The following is a 26,379-nucleotide window of genomic DNA, read 5'->3' as shown; positions in this document are numbered from 1 at the left end:
CACTGAAACAAAGTACAGCTCTGTTACAGCCACAGTTAAGCCTTTGATTATAATATGCTTCTATGATTATATTTTAAAAAAAGATTAAGTTCAAGCATTTCACTCATAAGCCATCTCTAGAAAAGCAAGGGATCACATTTTACTATTCAGCTGATTTTCAGGATGAAGGCTGAAAGCATCAGTATGATTACAATGCATCACCTTGAGGAGTACAGTGAGAAAAATGTGTTAAGGGATTTAGTATGTTGAAGTCATGCTTTTTGTACAAATATACCTGCTAACTGGATGATGCCATGTCTCGCAACATCATAGTAGGGATGATTGATATTTAGCTCAGGATCCTCAAGTGGTGGAGGCATAAATGTTTTATCTTGTCCTGCCTGTGTATCTTCTGCTTCATCTTTCTGCAGTTCTAAAGAAGCAAGAAAGAATGCTTAAGTGCTAATGAACAAAGAAAAACTTCTGCCTCTGATTCATTACTGAAGAGTTGAATTTTTGCTCAGACAAAAACACCAGTTGATATATTTTTAAAACAATTTCTTGCTCCTTCCCCATTTTCATGTGTGGGAAAAATAACCCTTGAGTAACTCAAAGCTACCTTCACGTCTTCCTTAAAAATAGTTTCTGCTGTGATATTCACAAAAATCTTGACAACGGCTGGACACCTGGCATGCTGTGACCTTACTATTCACAACTGCTAGTATTGCCTTGTCAGTTCTTACTCTCTCGCAATCTGCTTCCTTTATCCATCTACATCTTCTCTTTTACTTCAAGGGTGTTCAAATGGGGAAGTCAAAATTTCAGTATGCTAGCGTGCATTGACAGCTGCTCCATAACACTCTGTGAAAGCAGACTTGCATGAAGATACCTCGCACAAGGGTACTGAAGTACCAATAAACATCCATCTTAGTTTCATCAAAATCTACCATTTCCTTGAAGAAGTCAATGTGAATTCAATGTTCAAAACTTGCAGTAAGCGAGGGAGCTAAATCTCCATCCATCACATACATTGGCTAGAGGCCAAGGTAAGATGTAAACATCAGCTCAAAAACCCAATGAAATCCATGGACATCTTTCCTCTTCACTTCAGGACTAGATTCTCAAATTAAAATCTACTTTGCACTAAAATTAGCAACTCAAAGTTATTCAGTCTTGATTCAGAGCTTGGTTTGGTTTGTTTTCCCTAAGCTTTTTCCAAACTGTTGTTCAGTACAAAAAAGGAAAGAACCTAAGTACCTATCCAAACAAACAGATTCCGGGACATTTGCTGTCCCTAATGTTGCTGAACTACACAAGTAGGTATTTTCTAGAAACTGATTGGAATAACATTATACTGACACACTAACACACAAATGTCTTGATGGCTTATGAGTGGAAAACATACATGTTAAGAGAAAAACTAATGTTCTGATAGGGTGCAGCACCCTCTGTACAACAACCACCTCTTTTATTATAAAAGTTTTAATACTATGGAATCAAAAAGTTTATCTATAACACTATTGGTGCCGCTTAATGTTAAGTCCTTCAAGAACTTGTGCCTTCTGATCATCTATATACTTTATGTGCCTTGACCACCACGCAAGATATACTAGGGCAGAGAGAATATATTAGCTATTGATTTCAGCCAGATTTAGTACCAGTAGCTAGTATGTGTTAGAGAAAAACTCTCACTAAATATTTTTGCAATGTTTTTAACTCACAATTTCCCAGTATCTTTCCATTCTATAAACAGCTACATGAAAGCTTCATAGTTTCATTTTTATTTCAACATGATTAGTACCAAATATGCCTTTCAAAATGATGAAAAATGTCATTAATGGCTGGGCTTCTCAGGGACAAAGAACAGTCAGGAAAGTGTAATTTTTCTTAAATTTCTTTATGTTTGAATTCACATTCAAGCTCCTCAGAAAACAAACCAGAAGTCCTATTACTCTTAGGAAACATAATCTGCATTTAGAAACATACCATCAATCCTCCTCATACACATAAAAGTTAAATTTTGTATTATCTCCAAAACGTGTGTTTTTCTACCTTCTAGAAGCATACCATATATAAAGAGCTGCACTAACCTTAACTAGAAATATATTCTTTCACCTTAGAGAATGATTTTTATTTCCTCAAGAGCCAATATATAACCCTGGACCCAATTTTCACATTTTTTTCATTGTTATATATTTAAAGTCACGCTAAAAATCTGAAAAAGTAAAATGCTGCTTTGTTTAGTAAATTTTCATGTCTGAACACTTAATCACATAAAGTAGGAAACAGCAAAAACAAGGAGAGAAAAGAAAATAGAAAATGTGAGTGGGTGGGGATACAAAGCAAGAAACGTGAACTATTCACTAGAATCCACTGAAACTTAACAAGTTTTAATTAAAGTGAAATGTATATATTAATATTATATTATATTATATATTATATAATATTATATTATATTATATGCTATCTATGGCCCTTAGTCCAGAGAGGCTGGGGACAATTCCTTCTGCAAAAAATCATTTTGTACTACATTTGCATAGTAATAGATGTGCTTCCAAAAAGCTACCTGGCTTTGAGATGCAGCAAAGAACTAGGGAAGCAAAGTACGCATGCCCATTTGTATTGCAGTTATTCACAGGAACTAAAGCAGTCCCAGCAGTAGTCACAAACTACTGAAAAGCTAGTTAACACTAACTTAGTAAGATAATTCTTTATTCTTTTTCTTTTCCTCCCTTCCAGATGTGTGACAAGAGGACTGGAGCTCAAAAGACATTTCCTAATATACACAAATAGAAAAGAAGATTCAGTGATCCAGACTGAGGGAGACCTGAGCTCCATTTTTCTCACTCATTGCTAGGAGATTATTGCCCTGCTTCATGAGCCATAGCAGAGCATCATCTGTTACCACTCACATTGCTGCTGCTGTTCAGCCCTGGCTGGAAGAGATGACAAAGGGCCTGATTGAGAGCATGCCAAAACTGACTGGAAAATTGCTTGCTGCTGAAAGCTGTGGTATGGAGAACTCTGAGCCAAGTGAAGGATCAGGAGACTGAGGTGGAAGGGGAAAAAAAAAAAGATTCTTGCTCTGGGATTCAGCCTGGAATCCTTCAAAATTCAGGGGCAAAAAAACCCATTACACTGACCTTTCAAAATGATGAGCCCTCTAATGCCATGGTCATATTGCTCATTGCAGCTAACATCTTTGGAGATAACATGCAATACAGCAATCTCTATGCTCATTCAATACTTGTCTCTTTGGAGTAATGACTCCCATTTTTGTCACAATATGTGAAGATGCTGATATTCCAATAGCTTAGAATTGCTCTGGGAAAATCTACCAATAATTCATAAAAGCTGCATGTATTAAACTAACCTTCAACTCTAATGGCTTTAATAGGGTACACATGAGTACAGTGGCTGTAACTCATATTAGATTGCTTCAAGAAGCATTACAAAATGCTGGTGAAGCCTCTCACTCAACATGCTCTATTAAATCACCTGTGACTCTGCACAGATGCCATTTGAAGTATAATAAAAAATATTTACCTATTTCGGCTAACTTCTCATAGTCAATCTCAGACATGGTTCCTCTTACAAAGAAGTCTGTGCAGATCTTGCTGGCTGATTTTTGTGGAATGAAACCGTTCTCGGGTCAAGCCTACAAAAATAAACAAAAGAAGCTGTCACCACAGTGTGGCGCATTTTACACACTACACAAGTATAAATAGAAAATTGAAAAACAGAAATGACACAAATCCTCCTGCCCAATTGTTGTTGAGGAACAAGTTTGTCTGCATTTGGGCACCATTTTATTACAGCACAGAATATTAGAAAAATATTTTAAAACAGAAGTTCAAACCAGAAAGCTGCATATAATAAGACTTTCAGCCAACTGGGAAGTGAGAGGTTATTCTACAAAATACATTTATACATTTTCATCACAAACAACAGAATTTAGGATTACCTCACTTCTAGAAACAACATAAATCTTTCTATCTTCTTAATTTTATTTCTTTTCTTAATTTTATTTCTCTGATGAAAAAGATACATACTCCATGCCCTCACACCAAAGTGACTTCTATTGCAGTCATACATTTTATTACGGGATAGTGCTGTATACCTCACATTGTACACACAACAGCTTCATGAAAATTTCAAGTGAGCATTAACATACATACTACTGAAAAAAAAAAACCAGCACTTCCTGTACCTAATCACTGCTCTTTATCAAATACTTAGAGGAGCATTTAGTAAACAGAATACTAAGTAACCCAAAGTGGGCATCAGGAGCTAAGAATACAATTTAGAAGCTCTGTTTTCCCAAGCAGCTGCTCCAAGCAGACTCAGATGCAAGATAAGAGAGAAATTGAGCTTTTCAAACTCATCAAATTTAATTTCAAAAACCTATTTAATACCAGTTTGGTTCCATCTAAGCATGTTGAAAAGAACACAGGTGAATTTATGGCTTGGTTGTTGAGAAAATGCATGCACAAGTACATTCCTCTGCCAGGAGGTTACGTATTGCACCGCTGCTTCAAAGCACTGAAACTGGGAAATCATCCGCCAAAAAAAGAAAAAAAGATCAGTCTGCCTGACTGCCCACTCTGCGCATCCCTCAGCTTAAAGATGTTTGTTCCAGACCCACCAGCCTGAAAGCTAGATGCTAACCATTTTCTTCTTCAGAGAAAGGATATGAAAGTAGTTTTCAAGAAATAACATAGATGATCACATTAACAAAGCAAGCAAACATCTGCTTAACTACAGGGATGCTTTTATCTGTTTTGCTGAGGAGGGATCAGTCTTTAGAGTGACCACAGTTACTGGGTGCATGAACTGCATAGAGTCAGGCTTTCACGACATACTGCAAAGTTTATTCTTTGATTTTAGGTTTATAAAGAAGAAATGGATTTGCATCCTGCATATGACTGCAACTCCCAATTACTACAGTAAAACAAGTACCTGTTAGCAAGCACAATCTTTACGAGAGTTTATGATGGCTAAAGAAGCTTTTCTATGAATTCTACACACATTTCACAGATCTAATGTAATTACACTAATGTAATACGAATAGGCAACCATGCATTTCCATAACTTTTTTCACTGTAGATAAAATATGAGTATGGATCTATCACTTTGAAATTTTAAAACACCAAGCAGCTATTTTACAATACATTTATTACTATTTCTTGTTGAAAATAATTATCCTTATTTACAGGAAATTCTCAATTTAAAAGCACATATGCAAGAAAATGTCCCATTAAGTTCAAGAGAAATTTTTGCAGTTTCTCATTAAAAAATAATTTTCTTGAAAAACAAAAGCAATTCTGGGCCAGATATATTTTATTTCATGTTAATTTTACCACATGACATTAAAAATAACAATTCTGTTGTTAATTTTAAATTGTGATGCAATTAAATACTTTGTGATGAATATTCTAAACAGTGATTAATTTATTGCTTTTTGGAGTGGTATCTCGACATTTCTAAAATTAACAATTAGTAACTAGTGTGATACTGTGTGTTTTGTTTAGCAACTAATTTGTGACAGGTATTTTAAATGATTTAGTAATCAGTGCAGTTTGCTTGTGAGTAATTGGTGTACCATGAGGGCTGCTCCAGAAGTAATGCCTCCTATTTTATTATGTTGGCCCACCAGAGGCAGATGTTGGAGGTATAGCCGTAGAACTTGAACCTTCCTGGCAATATTCTATTAAATTTTGTTACCATGTGACAAATGGCAGCAGAGGGGCAGTCTGACAGTATAGTGTCTGACATGGAAGCGTGTATGAAGCAAAGGTGTGCCATTTAATTTTTCTATGTGGAAAAAATGGCACCCATTGACATTCATCAACACTTGCTGAACATTTATGGAGACCAAACAGTGCACATTAGCTGAAGCAGTGAGTGGTGCATTTCAGCAGTGGTGACAGTGACAGGGGGTTAACTGCTGGTGCAGATTTTTACGAACACAGCATGCAGGCTCTTCTTCATTGCTGGCAAAAGTACAAAGCTAATGGTGGTGACTATGTTGAAAAACAGTGTTTTATAGCTGAGAATGTGCTCTATCGAACAGTGTTATTGTGGTTTTTGTATCTGTTGTATTTTCCATGGAAATAAATAGGAGGCATTACTTTCAGAGTGATCTATGTATGTGATCATGTTTACCTGTCCTGGCAAGGAGCAAATGGTACATAAGCATATAATCTAACTAAACAAAAATGTGTTTTTGGAACAAAATACAGTTGCAAAATATGGTCAGGAAAGTTGAAATTCTCTACCTTACTCAAACTTTTCCTTGCCAACTTTTTTTCCTAAATATTCACATTTCAAAGGGATGCATAGTATCAACACTGAGAAATTTTCAGGGGGCTCCAAATTAAAACTACAGCTCACATTCCTATTCCACTCATCTTAAGCCTCGAACTCCAGCCAGCCTTTTAGCACTTTGTTGAAGCTGGAGCTTGACCACAAGAAGATCTTTGTAACAACACAGACGTTGTTTTTCCATTATGTTTTTCCATTCCTTCTTCATAGACTACCACTCATACCCAGACAAGCTTTCAGAACAAGGAAAGCCAACAGTTAACACATTTTAATCTTTGTAGTCTCTTAATCACAACCAAATATACCCCGAAGCCCTTATAACACAATGGACCTCTTCATTGCTTCTTTAGTATTTATGTCAGTCCTTTTCATTCTGTTTAATATATCCACAAGTAATAAATAAAACAATAAGTGACAAAAACTAGGCTGTATCGTTGGTACTAGGATGCTTTCAGATGCCATGAGTAACAAAAGTCTCAACAAATCGAAGGAAAAAAGAAAACCAGCTCTTTATGCCTACTCTTGGGGAGGAAAAAAAAAAAAAAAAAAAAAAAAAAGACGTAATGTTTCTGCTGTCTCTGCTGTGTAGCACGGAATAAAACTCATTTTTTCCTTCATAATAATTACTAATGCTACAGCTAAGAGTAGAGGCTCTATCTCCCAGAACTTGCAGAACAACATCTGGCTTTTGAGCAGCAAAGTAAACGTTTAATGCACAAAGTTACTGGGAAGCTAGAGGTAATTTAGATGGAATCAAAGGAGGGAAAAGGGGGAGAAACCATCTGCCTGGTTTTCAGCTTACTGTTCCCTTGGGGCAGCAATTAGGAAGTTTCCAGTTACAAGACAAATTTACTGTAGCACCCTCGGAAATTGATTTCCCGTTGACCACAGCATTCTCTGTTCTGGGGAGATAACTTAATCTCCTTAACAGTGCCTCTCACAGTATCTCCCCATTCCTAGCAAACTGTCAGATTTAGTGCCTTCCCTCATCTCACCCCACCAGAAAGGCAATAAAAAAGCCCCCAAAAGAACCAAGCTACAAGTCCTTTATTAATAATAGAAATTTGGAAGTATTTTACAAAACACTGGATCCTATATCCCTCCCCAGGCAAGTTTTTTACTTACTGACAACCCTAAAAGAGCATTACTTTAACCAAAATGAAGGTACCCACATGGAGAACTGCTTGGCAATGAACTTGCTTCTACAGATATCCCAAACAAAGGTGAGGGATCCCTCAAAACAGTTGTCAGTGCACAGATGCCTTTGATGCTTATACTTTTTGTTCATTCAGCTCTCAGAAATGTTCTTCAAATTTGAATAGTGGAACTTCTCTTCATATTTTTCCTGATGCTCCTGCCTTCCATGGATATTCTTTGTTGCTTTTAAAATGTGTGACACAGCACACCATGTGACATCAGGATGCAATTTACATTTTGATGAGACAAGACATCTGCATATGCTAGTATTTGCTGAGGGGTAGAGCCTACAAAACGAGGTGAAGTCGTGTCAGAAGGTTATTTTATTATTTATAATGCTGCAGTAACTTTACTATGGAATTTATAAACACTAAACCACTGAAACTGAGTACATAGTGTACTTGTGGAAAGTGTATTCAAAACATTCTACTTTCCTTCTCATATGTTATCTGCACTACATAATATTTTCCCTCAGTGTGCTCCTCACAAGTCTACCAAACTCAAAGTCCATATTTTTCATTAGCAACTTGTTTCAAGTATTTCACATTTTAATTTCATATTCTTTATCTACCTATCATTTTTCACTGGCAATACATTGGAGAAAGTTAGCTAGGAAGCAAACATCAGGAGAACTAACAGCTAGAGCAGAAGGCTGTATTTTTTTTGCACATCCTACAGTTTAATCACAGAATGGCTGATGTTGGAAAGGACATATGGAAGCCATCTTGTCCAATCTCTGCTCAAGCAGGGCCACCCCAACCTAGTGCCCAGGCCCATGTCCAGGCAAATATCGAAGACCCCCAAAAGGGAGACCTCACAACCTCTCTAAAAAATCTGTGCCAGCTCCCCATATTCCCTGCAAGACAGAAGTGCTTCCTGGTGTTCAGATGGAACCTCCTTTTCTTCAGTACTTGTTCATTACCTCTTGTCGTGGCACCAGGCATTCCTGAAAAGACCTAGCTCCAACATCTGCACTCTCCCTTCAAATATTTGTACACATTGATTTTGTTCCCCCTGGGCATCCTCTACTCCAGCCTGAATAGGCCCAGCTCTCTCAGGTTCTCCTCACAGGACAGGTGCTCCAACCAGTCCACAACTGACTTGGGCCTAGTTCAGATAATTTCAAAAGCCTGGCTTGCTACTCAGAGGCTATTGCGTCTACGTCGATCTCTGAATGACAGAAAAAAAAATAATGAGGATCCCTGTATCACATACATAACTCATGGACCAGCTTTTAAAAAGGAAGCTCATCTTCAGAAACAGGGTAGCTGTACATCCAGGCAAAGAACCTGAGCAGTGCAGTTATTACAGCCATCCTTCTCTGCTTCCTCTTAGATCAGCTTTTCATCCAATAACTCTTCTTCCACCTTCTATTCAGGAATTTGTGTAAATTCTGCACGCACAGATTCATTTTAAAATGCCATTTCTTAACACTAGAGTTGATTGCGGGTGAAAATACAGCAAAATCCAACTGCATTGCACTGACCAGAACAGAAATGGGACGCATGGAAGTAAAAAAAAAAAAAGAAAAGAAAGAAAGAAAGAAAAGAAAAGGAAGAAAAAGAGATGGCTGAAATTGCTATTAAAATCACTTAAACTGGGTCTCCTGTTCACTGCAGTGATTTCTCCTTCCACTGAGATAGCAGAGATGCACCCTGCAGCTGCCAGTTGAACAATGAGCTCTGCATGCATCAAGCAGAGCCGCCTGGTGGCATCTTGGGCTTTGCACAGCACTGAGATATCCTGTGCAAAGTGAAAATGCTTAAAAGCTGTGAAAGGTAAATATGCTGTTATTACTTCCACACATCAATATTGATGAAAAGTGTTACTGAACCCTGAAATTCAGGAAAATTTAAACAGCTTTCATTTTATTAAGTTTTCCATTTGGGCTCTATTCCCAAATTAATTTTACTACTGTAATAAGTTCCATTGATTTGGGGGCAGTAAAGATAAATACATATAAATTCCTAGAGCTGGCCACATTTCTGTGAAATGTCAAAACATTTTTAACCAAACTTTCCATGAAAAATTCATTTTAAAGGGAAAAAGTAGTTCAGCAATCTAGGAAAAAAAATCTGAAAGATGATGATCACACACACAGGTTGATATATTCTTATTTACAACTAGAAAGTCACTACTTTGCAAAGTTCAGTGCAAGTTGATCCAGCCTGTCCAACTTGCAGACTACCTATGTGTGAATATTCCAATCCACTTTAAAAACATCATTTCTATCCTTAATTGTATACATACAAATTGATTTCCATGTCAGATAACACATAAAAATGTCCATGCCAGAATTCAAAGCAAAATACTAGAAATATTCCAGTAACAGGTCAGTACTAAATTTGTCCGTGGATTTTAATGTGGTTTGCGTTCTTACACATTAATTTGACACAACTGTATATAGATCTTTCAAAATTAACAAAAATCAGTAAAGATTTCATAACAGTTAAAACTATCCATCTCCATTAAGAAACAGTAATACTGTGCTGTTATATTTCTAGGACAGAGAATAGATAGCGCATGAATTTACCTCTTCATAAGGCTACGATAAATAAATAAATAAGCAACAAAAACCTATGTTAAAATAGAAGAGTATAAAATAAAAATGAAATGCATATGTTCTTAAAAAGACTCCAAACAAAGATTTTATCTTTTGTCTATCATATTCATTTGGGGGATTCTGAGCTTCTTTTTATGTAATGATCAGAGAAGGAGCAAACACAGAGGCTAATTCCTGCAATGGATTGAGACACAGCCTTGAAAATCAGAACGAAAGGAAGACAGTCATCCTGTTACAAGTCTCTGTGCTCTATCACACCAAATTACATACTGATCAAATAGCACTGATTTCTCTAAAAGCAATTTTCTACCAGTCTCATCCACTCAGTGCCTTGAAAATAGGAGAATGGTGTTGACTTGGGGATGGTAAATGTCTTAGATTTAGAAAGAAAGATCGTTTTCATTTTTTGTATTTCTTTCTTTCTTTCTTCCTTTTTTTTTTTTTTCTTTCCAGGGTTTACTCCTGGATAAATACTGAAGCATTATTTTATAACTATCTAAATCCCCCAAGCCATCTGAATTGCTTTGTGTCTTTGGAGTTTTAATGCCACCTTGACAGTAAGACTGTGCTCTAACACTCAGAGCACGTCCACACTATTGTTCTGGATCACAGAATGCAACTCCACATAGCAGAGCCCCCAGCACAGCACAATGCCATATAGAAATCCCAGCTGATGTCCCAGCTTGGTGGAGCAATTAGTGTGAAGAGAGAGCTACAGTTATTTGGCACTTTGGTGGTCCTCACCTCCACGGTGCATGACACACAGACAACTATACGGCCTGCTACTTGCTGTTCTCTCCATGACAGTGTTTGCAGTCATAATGTTTCGTGCACATTCAAGTTGCTCTCGATTACTTCTTTAGCTGCCACCATGTTTTTTGCCTTCTCATCCACCAAGTTCCTCATTTTTCCTTTTCCCCATTCAGCCTTCCTTTTTGCTCATCTCTTTGTTTTCCCTTCTTCCACCATGATCCTCTTGTTTTCCCTAGCTCCTTTATCCTGGCCTAATTCTTCCCCACGTCTCTTTTCTCTATTGAAGTGCAAGTTCTTCTGCATAAGCTCCTCTCTCCTCATCTCTCCCAGTCGACTTTGAGCTCTTGGGCTGTACATGAATGAATGAACTTCCAAAGCTGCAGGAATGAAGAGGAACAGAATCCTCTCTGAAGTTTGCAGAAAGATCTTCTCTTATTTTAGAGCTTCTTGAATGATTAGAGCTTAAACATTTCATCCCTCTATGCTTTCACTACTTAAGCTGCTAATGGTGAAATCTGACTGAGTGAGTAAACACATTCATTCATATTTCCTTAGCACTTACAATTATACTGGCAGACACAACTGCAATTGCCTAAGAAACAAATAGTTTTCATTTGTGATATAGTGTTTCGTGACACTCGATGGCTCAATAACCTGACATGCAAACAGTTTTCATCTCTTATTAGCAGCATGAATATGAAGCTTACTTTACATTAATCCAGTGCGTGTGTAGCAGTAAAGATAACAGATACCAGTAACTGAATAACAGAAACATTAAATATTTTTATCAAATATGGTACGTGTAATTTTGAAACACTATCTTAACCACAGTTGGTTTGACCTTGTTTAGAACACAAACTTATTAATATTGAAGGTGGGAGATGCTTACATGCTATGTTGTACTTGCTTCAGTGGTAAATCAGACTGCATTTTTGGTGCCTTCAATGGGTAATATTTAATAGCACTGCATTCATTTACAACAATCATCCACTCTATACAAAATAGAGAAAATGAAATTTGTTACGCTGTGTAAGAAAGCAAATTTCCAGCAAGGAGGATGATTAATGCTGGGTAGCTCCTGAAATGAGAAGTTCAGGTGCTGTTGACAACATTCTTTCTCCTCTCAGAGAGAACCTTGTGGGAGAGCAAAGAACTGATTCATTTTTTCCTACACATACATACACAAATATTTAAAACATAATTACTGAAAACAGTACAGATGCTGGAGTAGGACAGAGATATGAAAGTGAAGGGTTATTGCCTCATGCAGGACAACTAAGACCATACTACAGCAGTAGTGCAGCTTTGAACATCCTTTACAGGCTGTTCTGGGCCACAAACTGCCCCATTAGGCTGATAAAACAACTCGGTCTCTCCCATCTGTCCTCTAAAATAGGGAAGGCTGTCACGTAGGTCTCGTTAACTTTAGAAAACATCTTCCTTCAGATCTACACTAGGGACAATCCCAAAATGTATTGCAAAGAGCCTGCCCCTATAACACGTGTTGTGATCATCCCTTTGCAGGGTCTCTCCCTCCCCTCCCCCCCCCAACTTCCCTGCTGGTCTGAGTCAAAAGTCTATTTATGGGAAGAATTGAGCATGTCAGAGTGAAATAGAAATTGTTTCTCTACTGCATACAAATATCTGCATGTATCAGCTATTCCCAGTTCTAAAAGCACTGAAGTAAAGGGATTATTTCTACCCATTACTAGCAGAGAGCCTGTGGAAATGCTCTTTCGTTGTTTGAAACACTGCAGCTATTTTCTTATCGCATCCACTCGTTCATCTGGCACAGAGTAAGCACATGGAAAAAAGTGCCTAACGTGTAACCAATTAACAGTATGCCTGCTATATTGTTAAAGCAAAATTATCTGAACATGGATAAGTGGTTGCAACGTGACACACTATAACACCATGTTTTGATTCAGTGTAAATGTTTATTGACTAAACAGAATTACTGTAATGTAATCATAATAAACATTAATGATCAGTCATCTGCGGAACTTGCTTTCTGAATTAGTAAATGGTAATGCACACTAATGTGGCAGAATTATGTTGGCTGAACTCATGTTTAGCCAGAGCTTCTGCCTCATGGGATTAAACACTTTCAATTGCAGACAAGCATATTTTTAAAACTGTATTTTATAATTAAATTAATCTGACAAATTACTGGACAAAAGGTTGGTGTATTATGATAAAAAGGTTTTGTTTTTTTTAATTGCATAATTATTCACCAGGGATTTCTCTGGCTGGAATAAATTAGGGCTTGTAAAATAAAATAATATTCTTCCTGTTTTAAAATAACATAGGCCAGTGTTTCCAGTTCTTGTCAAGCTGTGATTGTAGTTCACCCAGCTTACCACCATCCCTCATGTAACCTAGCTATCTCAAAATGAAACAGGACTTCACAGCAAAGGGGAAGAGTTCCAAAAGCCTTTTTATATGGGGCCCATGTTTAGTTACAAAACTCATTTCGAAATCAAGTAAAATGATGATAACAGTATATAACATTCCACTGTTTCTCTGTTTACACTGGACTGGCTCTTCATCAGAGCACTGAAGTGCTGGTTGTTTGTTTGCCTGAAATAATTATTTCTCAACTAATTCACAGCTACTGAGATAAAATATTTTCCTCCAAGAAAATTTGTAAGTTATCATAACTTATTTTGAAAGGCCAGAAATTCAGAACCATAAGGCCTGGTAGTGTTTTACTAAAGGTGTTCAATGCTCAAGTGTCAGCAAAGTTGCCCAAGCAGCCCAGCAAATGTTTCTAATAAGAACTCAGTCACTGATCGGCTTGTGCCAAGGAAAGTTATAGGTCTCAAATCAGTTCACCTATTCTATAGTATCAATACAATAAAGCTGCAAAAACAGCTGCTTCAAATCTAACCTCGATCCCAAATTCTTTCTGTAATCTTCATTTTTAGTCCACCTCAAACCTCCCCTTTAGTCACATCAGCACATCCTATCCACAGGGTTACTTTTTAAAACATCTCCCTTGCTAGATTTTTCAGAGTTGTAACTGAACAAAAAAAAATGAGAAAGAATTTCATCTTTCAAGAGTTGCTACTGTTTTCTTGATGTTTGAATTTTAAAGACAGTGTTAAAATGTTTACTAAAACTTACTACAAGGTCACAAGTACTTTATTTGCCAGTCTTGGTGAGCAGATATTAGTTTGTGAGGTAACATTTATGGAAGAGCATGAAGAATTCTTGTAGGTGAAAAACTGCAAAATAATACATTTGTCAAAGACTATAGAGTATAGGAAACTAGAAGAAGAAAAAGAAATTGAAAAGGAAAGGGGGAGGAGGGTGGGGAAGACATCTTTTCACAGTACATTGTAACAGCTGGAAAAAAAAATAGGTTATATTTGAAGTTTGAAATGTAGCTAAGAAGCTTCCTGTTCATTTTTCCTTCTCATTCACTATGCCTATACTTTATAGAGATATAATTCCCTTATCTGATACGGCATACAGACCTCTGAAATCCTAGTTAAAAATCTGCCTGAGAAACATCTCATACCACGGTTCAGTGATGCAGTGTGACCTTCAACTTCTCTGTACCAGATCAGAAGAATTGAGGTCACACAGAAGAAAGAAATTATCCAGCATAAATGAACTCAATGAATTCAAATTTGCTCAAAAAATTCTGGCAGGTAAACTTTTTATCTCAAAGATTTATGTGACATCTAGTATCTCCTGCCCTCCCGATGCTGACATAAACAAAAATTTATGCCTTTTTGCTGCCCCCATATGTACTTTGACTAACTTGACAGAAATGAGATTGTGCATCACTGCATAAACTAGATCAAATTTTTTATTGCTGGGCAGTCTGCTTGCATGCATATTTGGTAATAATGATTGTGAGACCATTGCACCATTATGAAGGCTTCTACCCTGAACACTTCATCATCTTATCTAAAGGTTTTTTCTATATCCATGTATCTTTAACTGCACCCCTCAAATATGCGCAAATGATCATCCTAAGAAATAATCAACATTTAAAACATATGGAAGATAACAAATCCTACTTCTAATGTACAAAATCTAAAAATTGTAAGATACTGAGGGAATGATCCACGCTAGCCCATTAGTCTGAAAATGAAAAATTACTAAAGGATCATAAGATATACTTAACATCAGGGTCCATGTTTTTTGAATTACACTGGTATCCATGTCTTTTTGAACTTTCAAACATACGTGTGCTAACTGCGACACAAATCTAAAGATGCAAATGCATCAGTTTTATGCACACTTACCTAACAAGGTCGTATTGTTTATTTATTCTTCTCTGTAGCACATCACAAAAATTTCGAGAAATGTTGTATTATTTCTATATTGAAGTAGTCATTTGTGTTGCTATAGTCTAAAGTACTACTGCAGCAGTAGTGACGTGAAGGTCTGAATTTAAGCAAGGAATAGAGGGAAAGATAAGATGGATTTTTGTTTGTGTGTGTTTTTTGTTGTTGTTTGCTTTGTTTGTTGCAGTTTATTATTATTATTATTATTATTACTATACCAGGGAAAAAAAAAAACAAACTGGCAAGTTTTCAGGCTCTAAGCCCTTCAGGTAACCTCAAAGAGAAGTTTGTGCACCCAGCAACTTATCATTTTATGCACTTTCAAACAATATTCCCTTTGATATGTTTAATAAATATTTAATAAGCAGTATATAAACAAGAAAGTGCAGAGTTTGAGAAAGACTCCAGAGGACAAGGCTACTGTAAGTCAGCTGTGGAAAGCAGCAAGGACATATAGTAGAGAAGAAGAACACACAAACTACCAACAAATGAGATGTTTGGAAATATATAATGTTGTCAGGTAAGAATTTTCTTCTGTAACTGTCATAATTTAAAATTTAACCTCTTAAATAAATCTCTAGGCTTTCTTAAACAACCTTTATACTCTTCCCAATGACGGGATCACCTAGCTTACTTCTCCAGAAATGTTATATAGCACACTTGCTTAACCAACCTGGTTGGCAAGAAAAATGTATTTGTTTAGATTGCTAATTTGTGCTGTAATTGTTATAGCTGTTGGCCATAATTAATAAATTAATAAATAACTAGGTATAGAAATAGCTATTCTAGCTGTTTCCCAAACCAGCTTTATGTTTTTTGGAAGTAGCTTAGATGTCAATCCCAGGAAAGAATTCAGAGCCAGCATGAAAAATCCTTCCATTCCTTCAGAAGGTCAACTAAAACTATGCAGCACCAAACCAAACCAAACCAAACACAGAACATTCTCCCGCACTTACTAGGAAAATTTTCACTTACAGTGACACATAGTGTTAACTCTGGAAATCCCATCAGCATAGCAAAACATTTGACAGTGTATATGCCCCTTCAAATAGAGAATAAGATTTTTCCTTAGTTTACAATTATTTTTAGGTGGTACTTCTAATGGTACCTAGTTGGTACCATCCTGTACTTCAACGTCTTCACCATCTTTTCAGTACATAACCAATTCCTTTGCATGGGTCTTACACAAAAGGAAGATAAGCATTTTTTAAGTGATAAGAAAATGAAGCATGAGAAAATTGCCAGGCTGTCAGAGGGAATAAGAAACAAGTTGGATATGTGAAGCTAATTATAATCAATTGCTTAAAAATGACCAATTTTTTGTTCCTATAAATGCTGTTCTTCTTTCTGTTTTAAATGCAGTGTATCATTAAATACTTACTTATAGATGGGAAGCCACCAGGTAACAGTAAACTATCAGGGAGGCCACCACACTCAGAACAAAACTTATGACACATAAAAAAAGACCTATATCACTTGCATTTATGTAACATTAGTACACTGTATGACATTACATCCAAGCTCTACTTGCAGACAGCTGTTGAATCAAATGGTTTTCTTCTTCTTTTCCTTTTTCTCTTTTTTTTTTTTTCATTTTTCCTTCAGTATTTTCCTTTGTAGATCTTAACAACATATCTTTTATCCTGACTTGTAGGGTTCTGACTGCAAAGATAAGGTTTCAACTGTGAGTTTGTCAAGTTTGCTTAATCTTTCTGTCAAGCAAAACAGTATGTATAATAAATCCAGATGCTGGGACAAACAAAGCTGCAAACAGAACCGCAACTTATTCTGCTACCTGAACATTGTCTCAAAAGAATTTCCTTACCATCAAGCAGGCTCAAAAAAACACTGCCAAAACAAACATTACCCAGTGGACACACCGGAACAGGGAAGATAATATTAAGCCTTCAGGCACTGCTTTTTTTTCTGGCTTACAAGTTTAACCTTAAAGCTCACCTACCTGTGTAGTGGCATTCCTGCATTCACAGCATGAGGCTCAGTCCCCAGGGAAATCAGTCAGCACCATAACTCACACTGACCTCAAGCTGAACTGGAATAGGATCCCACACTCAGGTATTTTTTGTCCCAAGCAGAGCATCAGTCCTTACATTAAAATTCTCTTCTGAAGTATTCAAGAGTAGTCCACCTTCTGTTATGATTCACCTTAATTTCCCTGTGGCACTCAGCCTCAGCAGAGGCTGAAGCTGTCATTTCTCAGCTTCTAAATACAGGGTAAAATCTAGTAAACCAGTGGAATATTTTTCAGAAAAAAAAAAACAACCAAGAAAAACCCTTTTTTCTTCCTATTTCATCCAATAGGTGACAATAAGCATGATATCCATGCAAAGTACATAGCAAAGTACATAGCTGTATTAAACTGAAACCTAAAGCTAAAGATACAGTGGTGTCCACACTACCATATAGTGAAGTCAGAAATAAATAAGATGCTGGGACTTGCAGTATTCCCAGTATTCTCTGAAGCTGCTGAGATCAGCCTGTATTGTAAAATCTTTGCTCAACGCCCCCTTTGCTTTGAAGGGTACGTGCCAACATTCTAAATTCCAGTCTCAGACTCAAGCAAGTGGCTTCTCAAATCTGGGGCAGCTTCCAGAATTGGAGGCTCCAGTCCTCTAGTGACACTACAGATTCCTGTTAATAAGAGTCTTGGGGGGGGGGGGGGTGGTGAAAAAAAAAACCGACCACTTCTTTGTAGATGACCTCATAACATTTTCCTGGGCATCCCTTTTGTGAACCTAGCCCAAGTTTTATGTGCTTATCTGCATGAACCCCGTGGTGGCCAGTTGAGGGCTTATGTGTCCATGTGGGCACACAAATGCCTGAGAATCATAGAATAATTTACGTTGGAAAAGACCTTCAAGATCATCATGTTTTAGAAAGTTGCTGTGAGAACAGACACCAACTATCCCCTACAAGCAATTCCTGGTGAATATTCTTCTTGAAGTTCTGGAGTTCACCTTATGAACACGATCCTGCAACATTGTGCCAAAGGCAATGTATTCCTCAATGGCTGTGGTAGCCAGGGAGAAGAGGAAGCCCAATGCCCCCAGCAGGTTTGATTTTAAAATTTGAAAAGCCTAGTGAAATACAAGTGCTACACAGCATACATAAAATGTCAGGCTAAGGATTTACTGTTAAAAAAAATATTTCCAGAATATACTAACGTAAAAAAAGTTAAAAAGGTATCTTCAGAATGCACAAATCAAAGAAACAGCCCTTCAGGCAGACATCACCGTAGGGCAATGAAGTTACACTGCTGTGGATTTTCTTTGTTACAGACAGGACTGATATCATAAGCCTAGTCACTAACACGAAAGCTACTCGGACTTCCAAGTTTGTGACCTTGTTTTCAATGCTTCACAACTTTATTTGTGGGCTGAAATCTTCCAGACTCAAAAGAAGCATGTGAATATGATGGGAGTTCAGAAAGAATTACTGAAAAAGTCTACTTGAAAGAAATGGAACAAGAGAGGAGATGGAGAAAAGTTGAATGAGTCCCAGCTGGCGATAATAGGCATAAAGTCTGTGCCCACTAATGTAGCTTGGAATGAAATCCAAGATTGTTCCACCTCATCATTTTTTTTTCCTACCAGTACACCAGCTCTTATACTGTTTGGACACAGAAATAACCTACAACTGCTATCTGTTATTCTGTCACATCAAAACACCCCAGTCTGTACCATTAAGCTTGAGATTTAGCCTTGACGATGACTTAAACCATGGTCAATAGGATAACTTGCAACAGAATTACCATGCTTTTTGGTTTTGTTTTTCATGTTAAGGTTTATATACGGATACAAAATCACAGGGTTTGTTACAAGGATATCGATATGCTTCCTAAGCCTACCACTCAAACCATCAGGAATGCCAAAAACTAGTTTGCCTCAAAAATGCGTTCTCAGATCCCTATGTATGAGTAAAGATATATTTTTAATTACAGACTCAGTAATTTTTCTTTCCATATAAATCTTACTTCAACGTTATCCAGCGGCACTGAATAACCACCTCTCTTTGCTGATGATTGCCTTTTCTTCTTGCTGTACTCAGAGACGAGGCCTGTACACAGAGAAGAGGAGAATGGATGGTCTCAGAGCTAATATCAAAGAACTGGAATCTATTTCTGACTCTGACAACAATTTCCAATAAGACACTTTGTAAATCATGGAACAAAACTTTTCTTAGACAATTTTAAGACTACCTGCAAGTTTGCTAAGAGACAATATATAAGAAATATAAACAGGATGGTTCCCTCAGAACCAATTCTAGCTTACTCCCTTTCAGTGATAGATCTGCAAGGTCTTTGACGTGGTCCCACACCACATCCTTATCTCTAAGTTGGAGAGATTTGACGGGTTAACTACTCTGTGGATAAAGAACTGGTTGGATGCTAGCAGCCACAGGGTTGTGGTCAATGGCTCAGTGTCCAGTTGGAGGCTGGTGATGAGTGAAGTCTCACAGGAGTCCATCACAGGGTGATTGCTCTTCAACATCTGTATCTATGACCTAGACAGTGGAATCAAGTGCACCCTCAGCAAGTTTGCTGATGACACCAAGCTGAGTGGTGCAGCTGATAAAACAGAAGGAAGGAATGCTATCCAAAGGGACCTGGACAAGCCTGAAAGTCTAGTGAGGTTCAACAAGGCCAAGCACGAGGAACTACACTTGGGTCATGGTAATACCAGACGTGTACAGGCCAACAGAATGATGGTCTTTAAGGTCCCTTCCAACCCAAGCCATTCTGTGATTCTAGGATCTGCCACGTTCCTTGAATGGTGAAAACAAATACAATCCTCACTTCTGGAATAGTTTAAAAGCATGAAAAAAGTGCTTAAAGGAATGCCTACATATTTAGGGTTTCCAAAAGCCAGAGACAGGGAGAGATGATTTGTACTTCAAAGGACTAAGAATACAGAGAGTAGCCTGACATAAAGAACTGGCTTGAGAATCAAAGAAAAAAATGAATATAGTCACCACTCTAATGAAAATACAAAATAATTGCTAGAAGATAGAATTCAGTGCTGGCCACTAATTCCCAGAGTCTGATGTTGGACACACAGTCTCTGATTCTCAGAAGCACCTGCAGTCTCTGGTGCAGTAAATGGCAGCACTCACTGGATCCAAAATTTCTTATGAATTTGTGGTTTGACACATCATATCCCACATTTGCAAGATTAGAGGATTGCTGTTTCTCACATGATCATCTGCTCATGCTACTTACTCCCCATCTGCAGTCACTGTCTGCATATGCTGTGAAAATTACTGTCATCATAGATCAAAGATTATGCCTCCAGAAGACAGACTACAAGAGCAGGAGAAAAAAATCTCAAAAAATATGGGTTGCATCAATATCACATAAAGTGAATTCAGTAATAAAGAATGAAAGGTTCTGTATGTATGAACAAGGTAAGACTTCCAGTAGAAGCTGAGAAGAAATACTTTTCTTCCTTGAAGTATTCTTGTTTCTTATATCAGCTTTTGTAAGTCAGTTATAACATTTAGGTCTCTTTTAAACTTGCGTTATATTTTATAGCAGAACAGCTTATATTAGTTTGGGTCAGAGCATACTGGTAATACTAACTGCCAGTCTCTCATTAGATGAATCAAAAGCTTTTTTTTATAATTTGCCCCTTGAAAAGGCAGTTGTCGGTTTTTAAACTGTCAGGCTTGAATAGTGTATACATTCAATAGAATTTGTGTCGTATTACAGTAATTTCCAGCAATGATTCTAAAATGAATGTCTTTTTGGCAATAATTTTACAATGTTTCTGCTCTTCCATTCCCTTTTGATTAGTCACTGCTGACTCCAACATTTCCTTATTCAGTACTTTCACTTACATATTCTAAAGTTATTCTTCTTTTTCTTACAAAAAAAAAAAAATCAAACAGTAAATCCTTAAATTTTCCAATTTTTTTTTTCATTAAAATGTTGATAATGCCCAGACAGCCTGTTTTTTTTTTTTTTCCATGAAAAATCATATGTTTTTTTCTTTTCAAATATAAATCCTACCTGCACTTTTTTACATTCCTGGGCATGAAAATATCTGCTTCTTTTCTGCAGCTCAGCTGCACCAGTGAAGTCAGGGGATGTGCAGGAAAGCTGACAGATACAAATATCATTTATTTTTTCCTTCAAAAGCAAAGGGAGTTCCAACCTGTGTGACATGCCTGGCTCACAAGCAGGTCAGAGGTGTGTCGCAGTTTTAATGGCTGCATTGTTTGCCTGGCAGAGGGCTATGTTGGTGCAGAAGTTGGCAAGAAACAATGAAAGATTCAACATGAGCTGGCAGTGTGTGCTTGCAGCCCATGAGGCCAACCATATCCTGGGTTGCATCCAGAGTAGTGTGACCAGCAGGTCGAGGGAGGGAATTCTGCCCCTCTACTCCGCTCTCATGAGACTCCACCTGGAGTACTGCGTCCAGTTCTGGTGCCGCCAGCACAAGAAGGACATGGAGTTGTCAGAGCAGGTCCAGAGGAGGGCCACGAGGATGATGATCAGAGGGCTGGAGCTCTTCCCCTGTGAGGACAGGCTGAGAGCTGGGGCTCTTCAGCGTGGAGACGAGAAGGCTGCAGGGTGACCTGATAGCAGCCTTCCAATAACTGAAGGGGGCCTACAGTAAAGCTGGGGAGGGACTTTTTATAAGGGCATGTAGCAACAGGATGAGGGGAAATGGCTTTGAACTGGAAGATGGCTGATGTAGACTAGATATTAGGAAGAAATTCTTCATTTTGAGGTGGTGAGGCACTGGAACAGGTTGCCCAGCGAAGCTGTGAATGCCCCCTCCCTGGAAGCGTTCAAGGCCAGGCTGGATGGGGCTTTGAGCAACCTGGTCTAGAGGGAGGTGTCCCTAACTATAGCAGCGGGTTGGAACTAGATAATCTTAAAGGTTCCTTCCAACCCAAACCATTCTATAATTCTAAATCTGAAATCTCAACTGTGGACACAGTGAACATCAGGCTGCCTGGATCCCCTTGTTTCCACCTCTCAAAGGTGCATCTGTAGTCACAGCAACATTTTGGTCTATCAATTGCACAGTGTGGAGGTGACAGTCTTTATGCTATCTTTATATAGAGAGTTATAATGGCCTGTTAAGTCCCACAAAAATGTGAAACAAAAAAAAATTAAATTTTAAATAAAATCAGTTTTAATTACAATCATCTCTACCAAAGAATGAGTGTTCAATTATAGCTGAATTTCAAACTCAAACCAAACTGGTCAGCATAGTATAAATGCTTACAGCTATACTACACGCAAACACTTTTTACCAAGGTCAGTTTTTACTTTGAACAGTTTACCTTAAGGAAAAAAAAAAAAAAGAAAAAGAAAAAAAGACCTAACTGTGTTATGTTTAAAAACCATGTAAGCATACAGAATACTTATTCAGCTCTGTCAAACTGACTTCAATGCATACACTTAAAGAAAATCTTAAGATCTAGTAAGAGGAGTATAAAAGCACTGCTTACACGTTTCCCCAGCTGTACTACTGTTAAACAATTATTCAAACTAGAAGAACTTAAAAACACAGTTTAGATCTCACTATGGCTATTTACTTTTCAAATTCCTGCTCTAACAATGAAAAAGGGAAGTCACTTTCAATTCACATTTTAAAGTCAGTTCCACCACATATTTTTATCTGAAGCCACTGGAACAAGCAACTTATTTGTGTAAAAGCAACTTTCAAAAGGAACTTAATTAGTTACAGAATCTTTATCTGTTTTAGTTCTATTCAAAGCCCTCTTCAGGAAACTGCTAAATTTGAGATAAAATAGCATGCTCTTTTAGACAACATGCCAAAGATTAGTAACAAGTCTGTGACAAAAATCACACTTTGATCCCAAAACGCCTCACAGAAGCACAGCTCACCTCTCCTCAGAAGAGGTTTTGGGGCAGAAGAGAGGTCCCTATGTCCTCAGGCCTGAGTGAGTGCTACTCCAGAAGGAGCTGTCACTCCTGTACCTAGCCACATAGGTTGGACTTGCAGCATGGAAAAGACCAGACCAAAGCAGCTCAGGGATCACTCAGCGCAGGGACTGAGTAACAGACTAAGAACTCATCTACGCTAAAAAGAGAAAAATGTAAAAATCCCAGAAAGGTTACAACATTACAACACACAGCATAAAGGACAGAAGATTCCTTGCTGCACATTCCATGCGTTGGTGGTGTCATTAGAAATGAGTGGGAACGGGAAGGTCGTCTGGCTGGAAATGGGCTTTCCCCTCAGATTTGGGGCAAGCTCTTTAGTTTCAGCACAGGCACATGAAGAGAAGCTTAGCCTCTTTTGTCTATGCTGAATTTCAGCCTCTCGGTGGATGACTTCTACGAGGGTGAGTTTCCAAGGGCGGCTGTAGGGGAGGAATTGCAGGAATGCTGGCAGCGTCTCTCCAGCTGGACTGGCTCCAAACCGAAGCTCTGGGCTACCACAGCTCCTGCGAGCTTCGGTCAGCCTCAGCTAAACCCTTCCCTGCTTCTACCTGCATACCCTACCAGGAAATAAATTGGCAGAACTACCAGTGGGACAGCTGGACAGGTCAGAATGAAAGTTCCTTGGGCAAGAGGAATTCAGCCCCTCATGCACATGCACTACGATACAGATCTTAGCTACATACTATGTTTTTTGGTCACTCAAGGCTGCAGCCTTTATGGTTTCATAGAAAAATATGATACAACACTGAAAAATCAAACTAATAATACACATATTGCAATAGCAGTGAAGAAGAATCACTTTTTCAAAGGACTGATAGCAAAGAGGAGGAACAAAAACCCTAAAAACACAGTGTATCAGTATACAGCTAGAGACATTGTGTACCAGATTTTATGGCTTCTAGTTGCAGTGCTGCAGGTTTCTACACCCACAGTTCAAGTGGTATCCAGACAACCACCTGATCCTGCAATCTTAACCATGCTTTCCCCATTCCTTGTGAGGTTTTACAGCAACGTGAGCTTCAGGCTTGAAACAGGTCTCACGTGCAGAATGTTTGGTCCTCTCACAAAATCAGCAGGCATGACCACGAGAGCACGAACTCACCCACCAACCATCAGACTACACATTCTGGATGTACGTAATCCTCCTGAACTGAGTCATATTCCTGTGTAAACAGCCACAGGGCTCAGCACTGGGACTGATGAGCGAACAGCCTCATATAATGCTGGTTAGAGCATAACCCCATCGCTGGTTAGGGCTTAACCCCTTCCCTCATTATGACCTTTGAATCCTATCATTGTGGGAACTGTAAAAATTGAAGAGCCCCGCAGAAGGGATGTGCTCACACCTCTGCTTCAGGCTGGCTCCAAGTTGGCATTTCCTCACAGAATTCTCACCACAAACATCCCCTCGTGTGTCCCCAAGGGGCACCTGGGGCACCACACAGCACGCACGCACACAAACGAGGAAGAAGGCTGGAAGAAAACCCCAGCCGTAGATCCACTTTCACCCGAAGAACAGCACGCTCGCTTCAGGTCCTTGGAAAGAGAAGCCCACCCAGCGGTTGGCTGAACACACACATGCAGTTCCACAGAGCTCTCTGTAGACTCCCTGCAGCTCGACGCGAAGAGCCCTCTCCCTCCTGGGTACTCCCAGCTGCTTTTGCCCTTCCCGGGAAAAATCTGCGCAGACTCCCGAGGACAGGAGCCAGGCGGGGCCGTCGCTCCCTGCTTCTTTCCCCGCGCCTCCAGCGAGCTCCGGGCGGCCGGGCCGGCCTCACGTACCTGGCAGCGGTGGGGCCGGCGGGCACCACAGGTGCTTCTCCCAGCCGGGACGGAACGAGGCGAGCGGGAGGGGAGCGGCAGCGGCAGCGGCAGCAGCAGCAGCACCGCCCCGGGGCCGGCCTCACCTGCGGGCGGCCGGAGGCGGAGCGAGGCCGGACCGGGGCACGGCGCTTTCAGCCCCCTGGAAGAAGCGAAGCTCGGGGCGGTCGCCCTCACCTCAGGCCCGCGAGGAGGGGGAGGCCGGCAGCGGGCTCCGCGGAGGAGTGCGGAGAAGAGAGACTGCCCCGGGGCGGCTTAGAGCCAGTCTGGCCGTGGGGTAGATGCACAGCAAAGTCCCAGGCCCGCCCTGGACTTTCGCTTTCCCTTCCTGCTCCAGGAGTTGGCAGGAGGCGTGAGGCTGAGGGTGCTGCCACGCCCCAGGGTCCCCCACCATCCCAACTCCATGCTCACACAGCGTGGGAGTTAACTGAGTTAGTCCAGAGGGGAGTAGGAGAATAAAACCAAATACAAACGCAAGATACGGAAATTAACTTCATTTTAATGCCTCTGTTGTTGAGGGGGGGGAAAGGTCAGTTATCAAGTTTTTGAGAGTTGCCATCTGAGTACAGCAGGAAGCAGTGAACATATTGTCAAAACCACCCTGTGTAGTTCACTCGGTCATCTGCAGCAGAAAAGCCAAGTGCAGCCCTTGTGCAAGGCCTGTGTGATGGCATTGCTATGTCCATTAGGGGAGAGAACAGGCAACTGCTGCCCAGTGTAATGTCACACAAATGACTGACACATAACTTTTCACATAGGTTTTTTACTAGTGTGTGACACCAGTGGTTCCTCAGGGATACCCAGACATCCCTATGCCATCAGGAGTGGTCCAAAGTACCATTAGCATCCTAATAAAGATAAAAGACTTCAAGCTGGTGTTCTGTCCCACAGTTTTGCCTGGACCATTCTGTTTTCAAAGAGCTCCCTCATACTCATAATGGGAAGTGGTCATTGCCAGAAAGAGGGTGGGGGTGTGGGAAGTAAGCTAAGATAAATCAAAGGAGAAAAAAAGGCACAAACAGAGGCAACAAGACACCACTTCACTGAGTCACAAGTTGCCGGATGCTTCCATGGTTCCAGGAAAATGCTGCCAGCCTCCCCTTTCTTGCTGCCGCCAGAGAGGAAAGGCTAGGTACAGCCATAGCAACTGCCCCTATGGCTCCAGCTGCATTGTGTGTCCCTTGTGCCGCATTTCCAAACAGAAAGCAGCTCACCGTGCACTCATACCTGCCTCTGAGTGGTGCAGTTTCTTTTCTTTCTTCTGTCTGTCTGGTGAAGTTTCCTACTCACCCCACAAGGTTAGAATTATTATGAAGTTCTACTAAGCGCACAGCATTGTAGTTTTGCCATTAAATTGCATGTCATTCCTTTCTCCTGTCCACAGATTCCTATAGTTCATTCCACAGGGTATTCCAGTCCTTCTCTGTTGTAGCAGCAGGTCTTGGTTTCATGTCATCAGCAAATTTCATTAGCTTTCATTGGTTTTTGTGCCAAGGTCACTA

General features: G+C 39.3%; 1 protein-coding gene across 5 annotated transcripts in view; it reads right to left on the bottom strand.

Moving 5' to 3' along the window:
- The window catches only part of ARHGAP8 (Rho GTPase activating protein 8), an 83,132-nt gene extending 57,769 nt beyond the window's left edge, over positions 1–25,363 (bottom strand). The window contains exons 1-4 of one of the 5 annotated variants that reach the window (XM_021392837.1): positions 24,839–25,346; positions 19,109–19,191; positions 3,526–3,637; positions 275–412 (exon numbers count right to left, since the gene is read on the bottom strand). In XM_021392837.1, the coding sequence (XP_021248512.1) occupies positions 275–412; positions 3,526–3,562 (175 nt within the window). In that variant the 5' untranslated portion in view covers positions 3,563–3,637; positions 19,109–19,191; positions 24,839–25,346. Of the gene's footprint in view, positions 1–274; positions 413–3,525; positions 3,638–19,108; positions 19,192–24,838 lie in introns of all 5 variants that reach the window. The other 4 variants (XR_002437404.1, XM_021392830.1, XM_021392841.1 and 1 more) reach the window with 4 other exon arrangements.

This window comes from Numida meleagris, chromosome 1, assembly GCF_002078875.1.
Source record: "Numida meleagris isolate 19003 breed g44 Domestic line chromosome 1, NumMel1.0, whole genome shotgun sequence".
In the NCBI taxonomy this organism is placed as follows: Eukaryota; Metazoa; Chordata; class Aves; order Galliformes; family Numididae; genus Numida; species Numida meleagris.
Note: the sequence above shows the minus strand (reverse complement) of the source record. Positions and strands in the feature narration are given on the sequence as shown.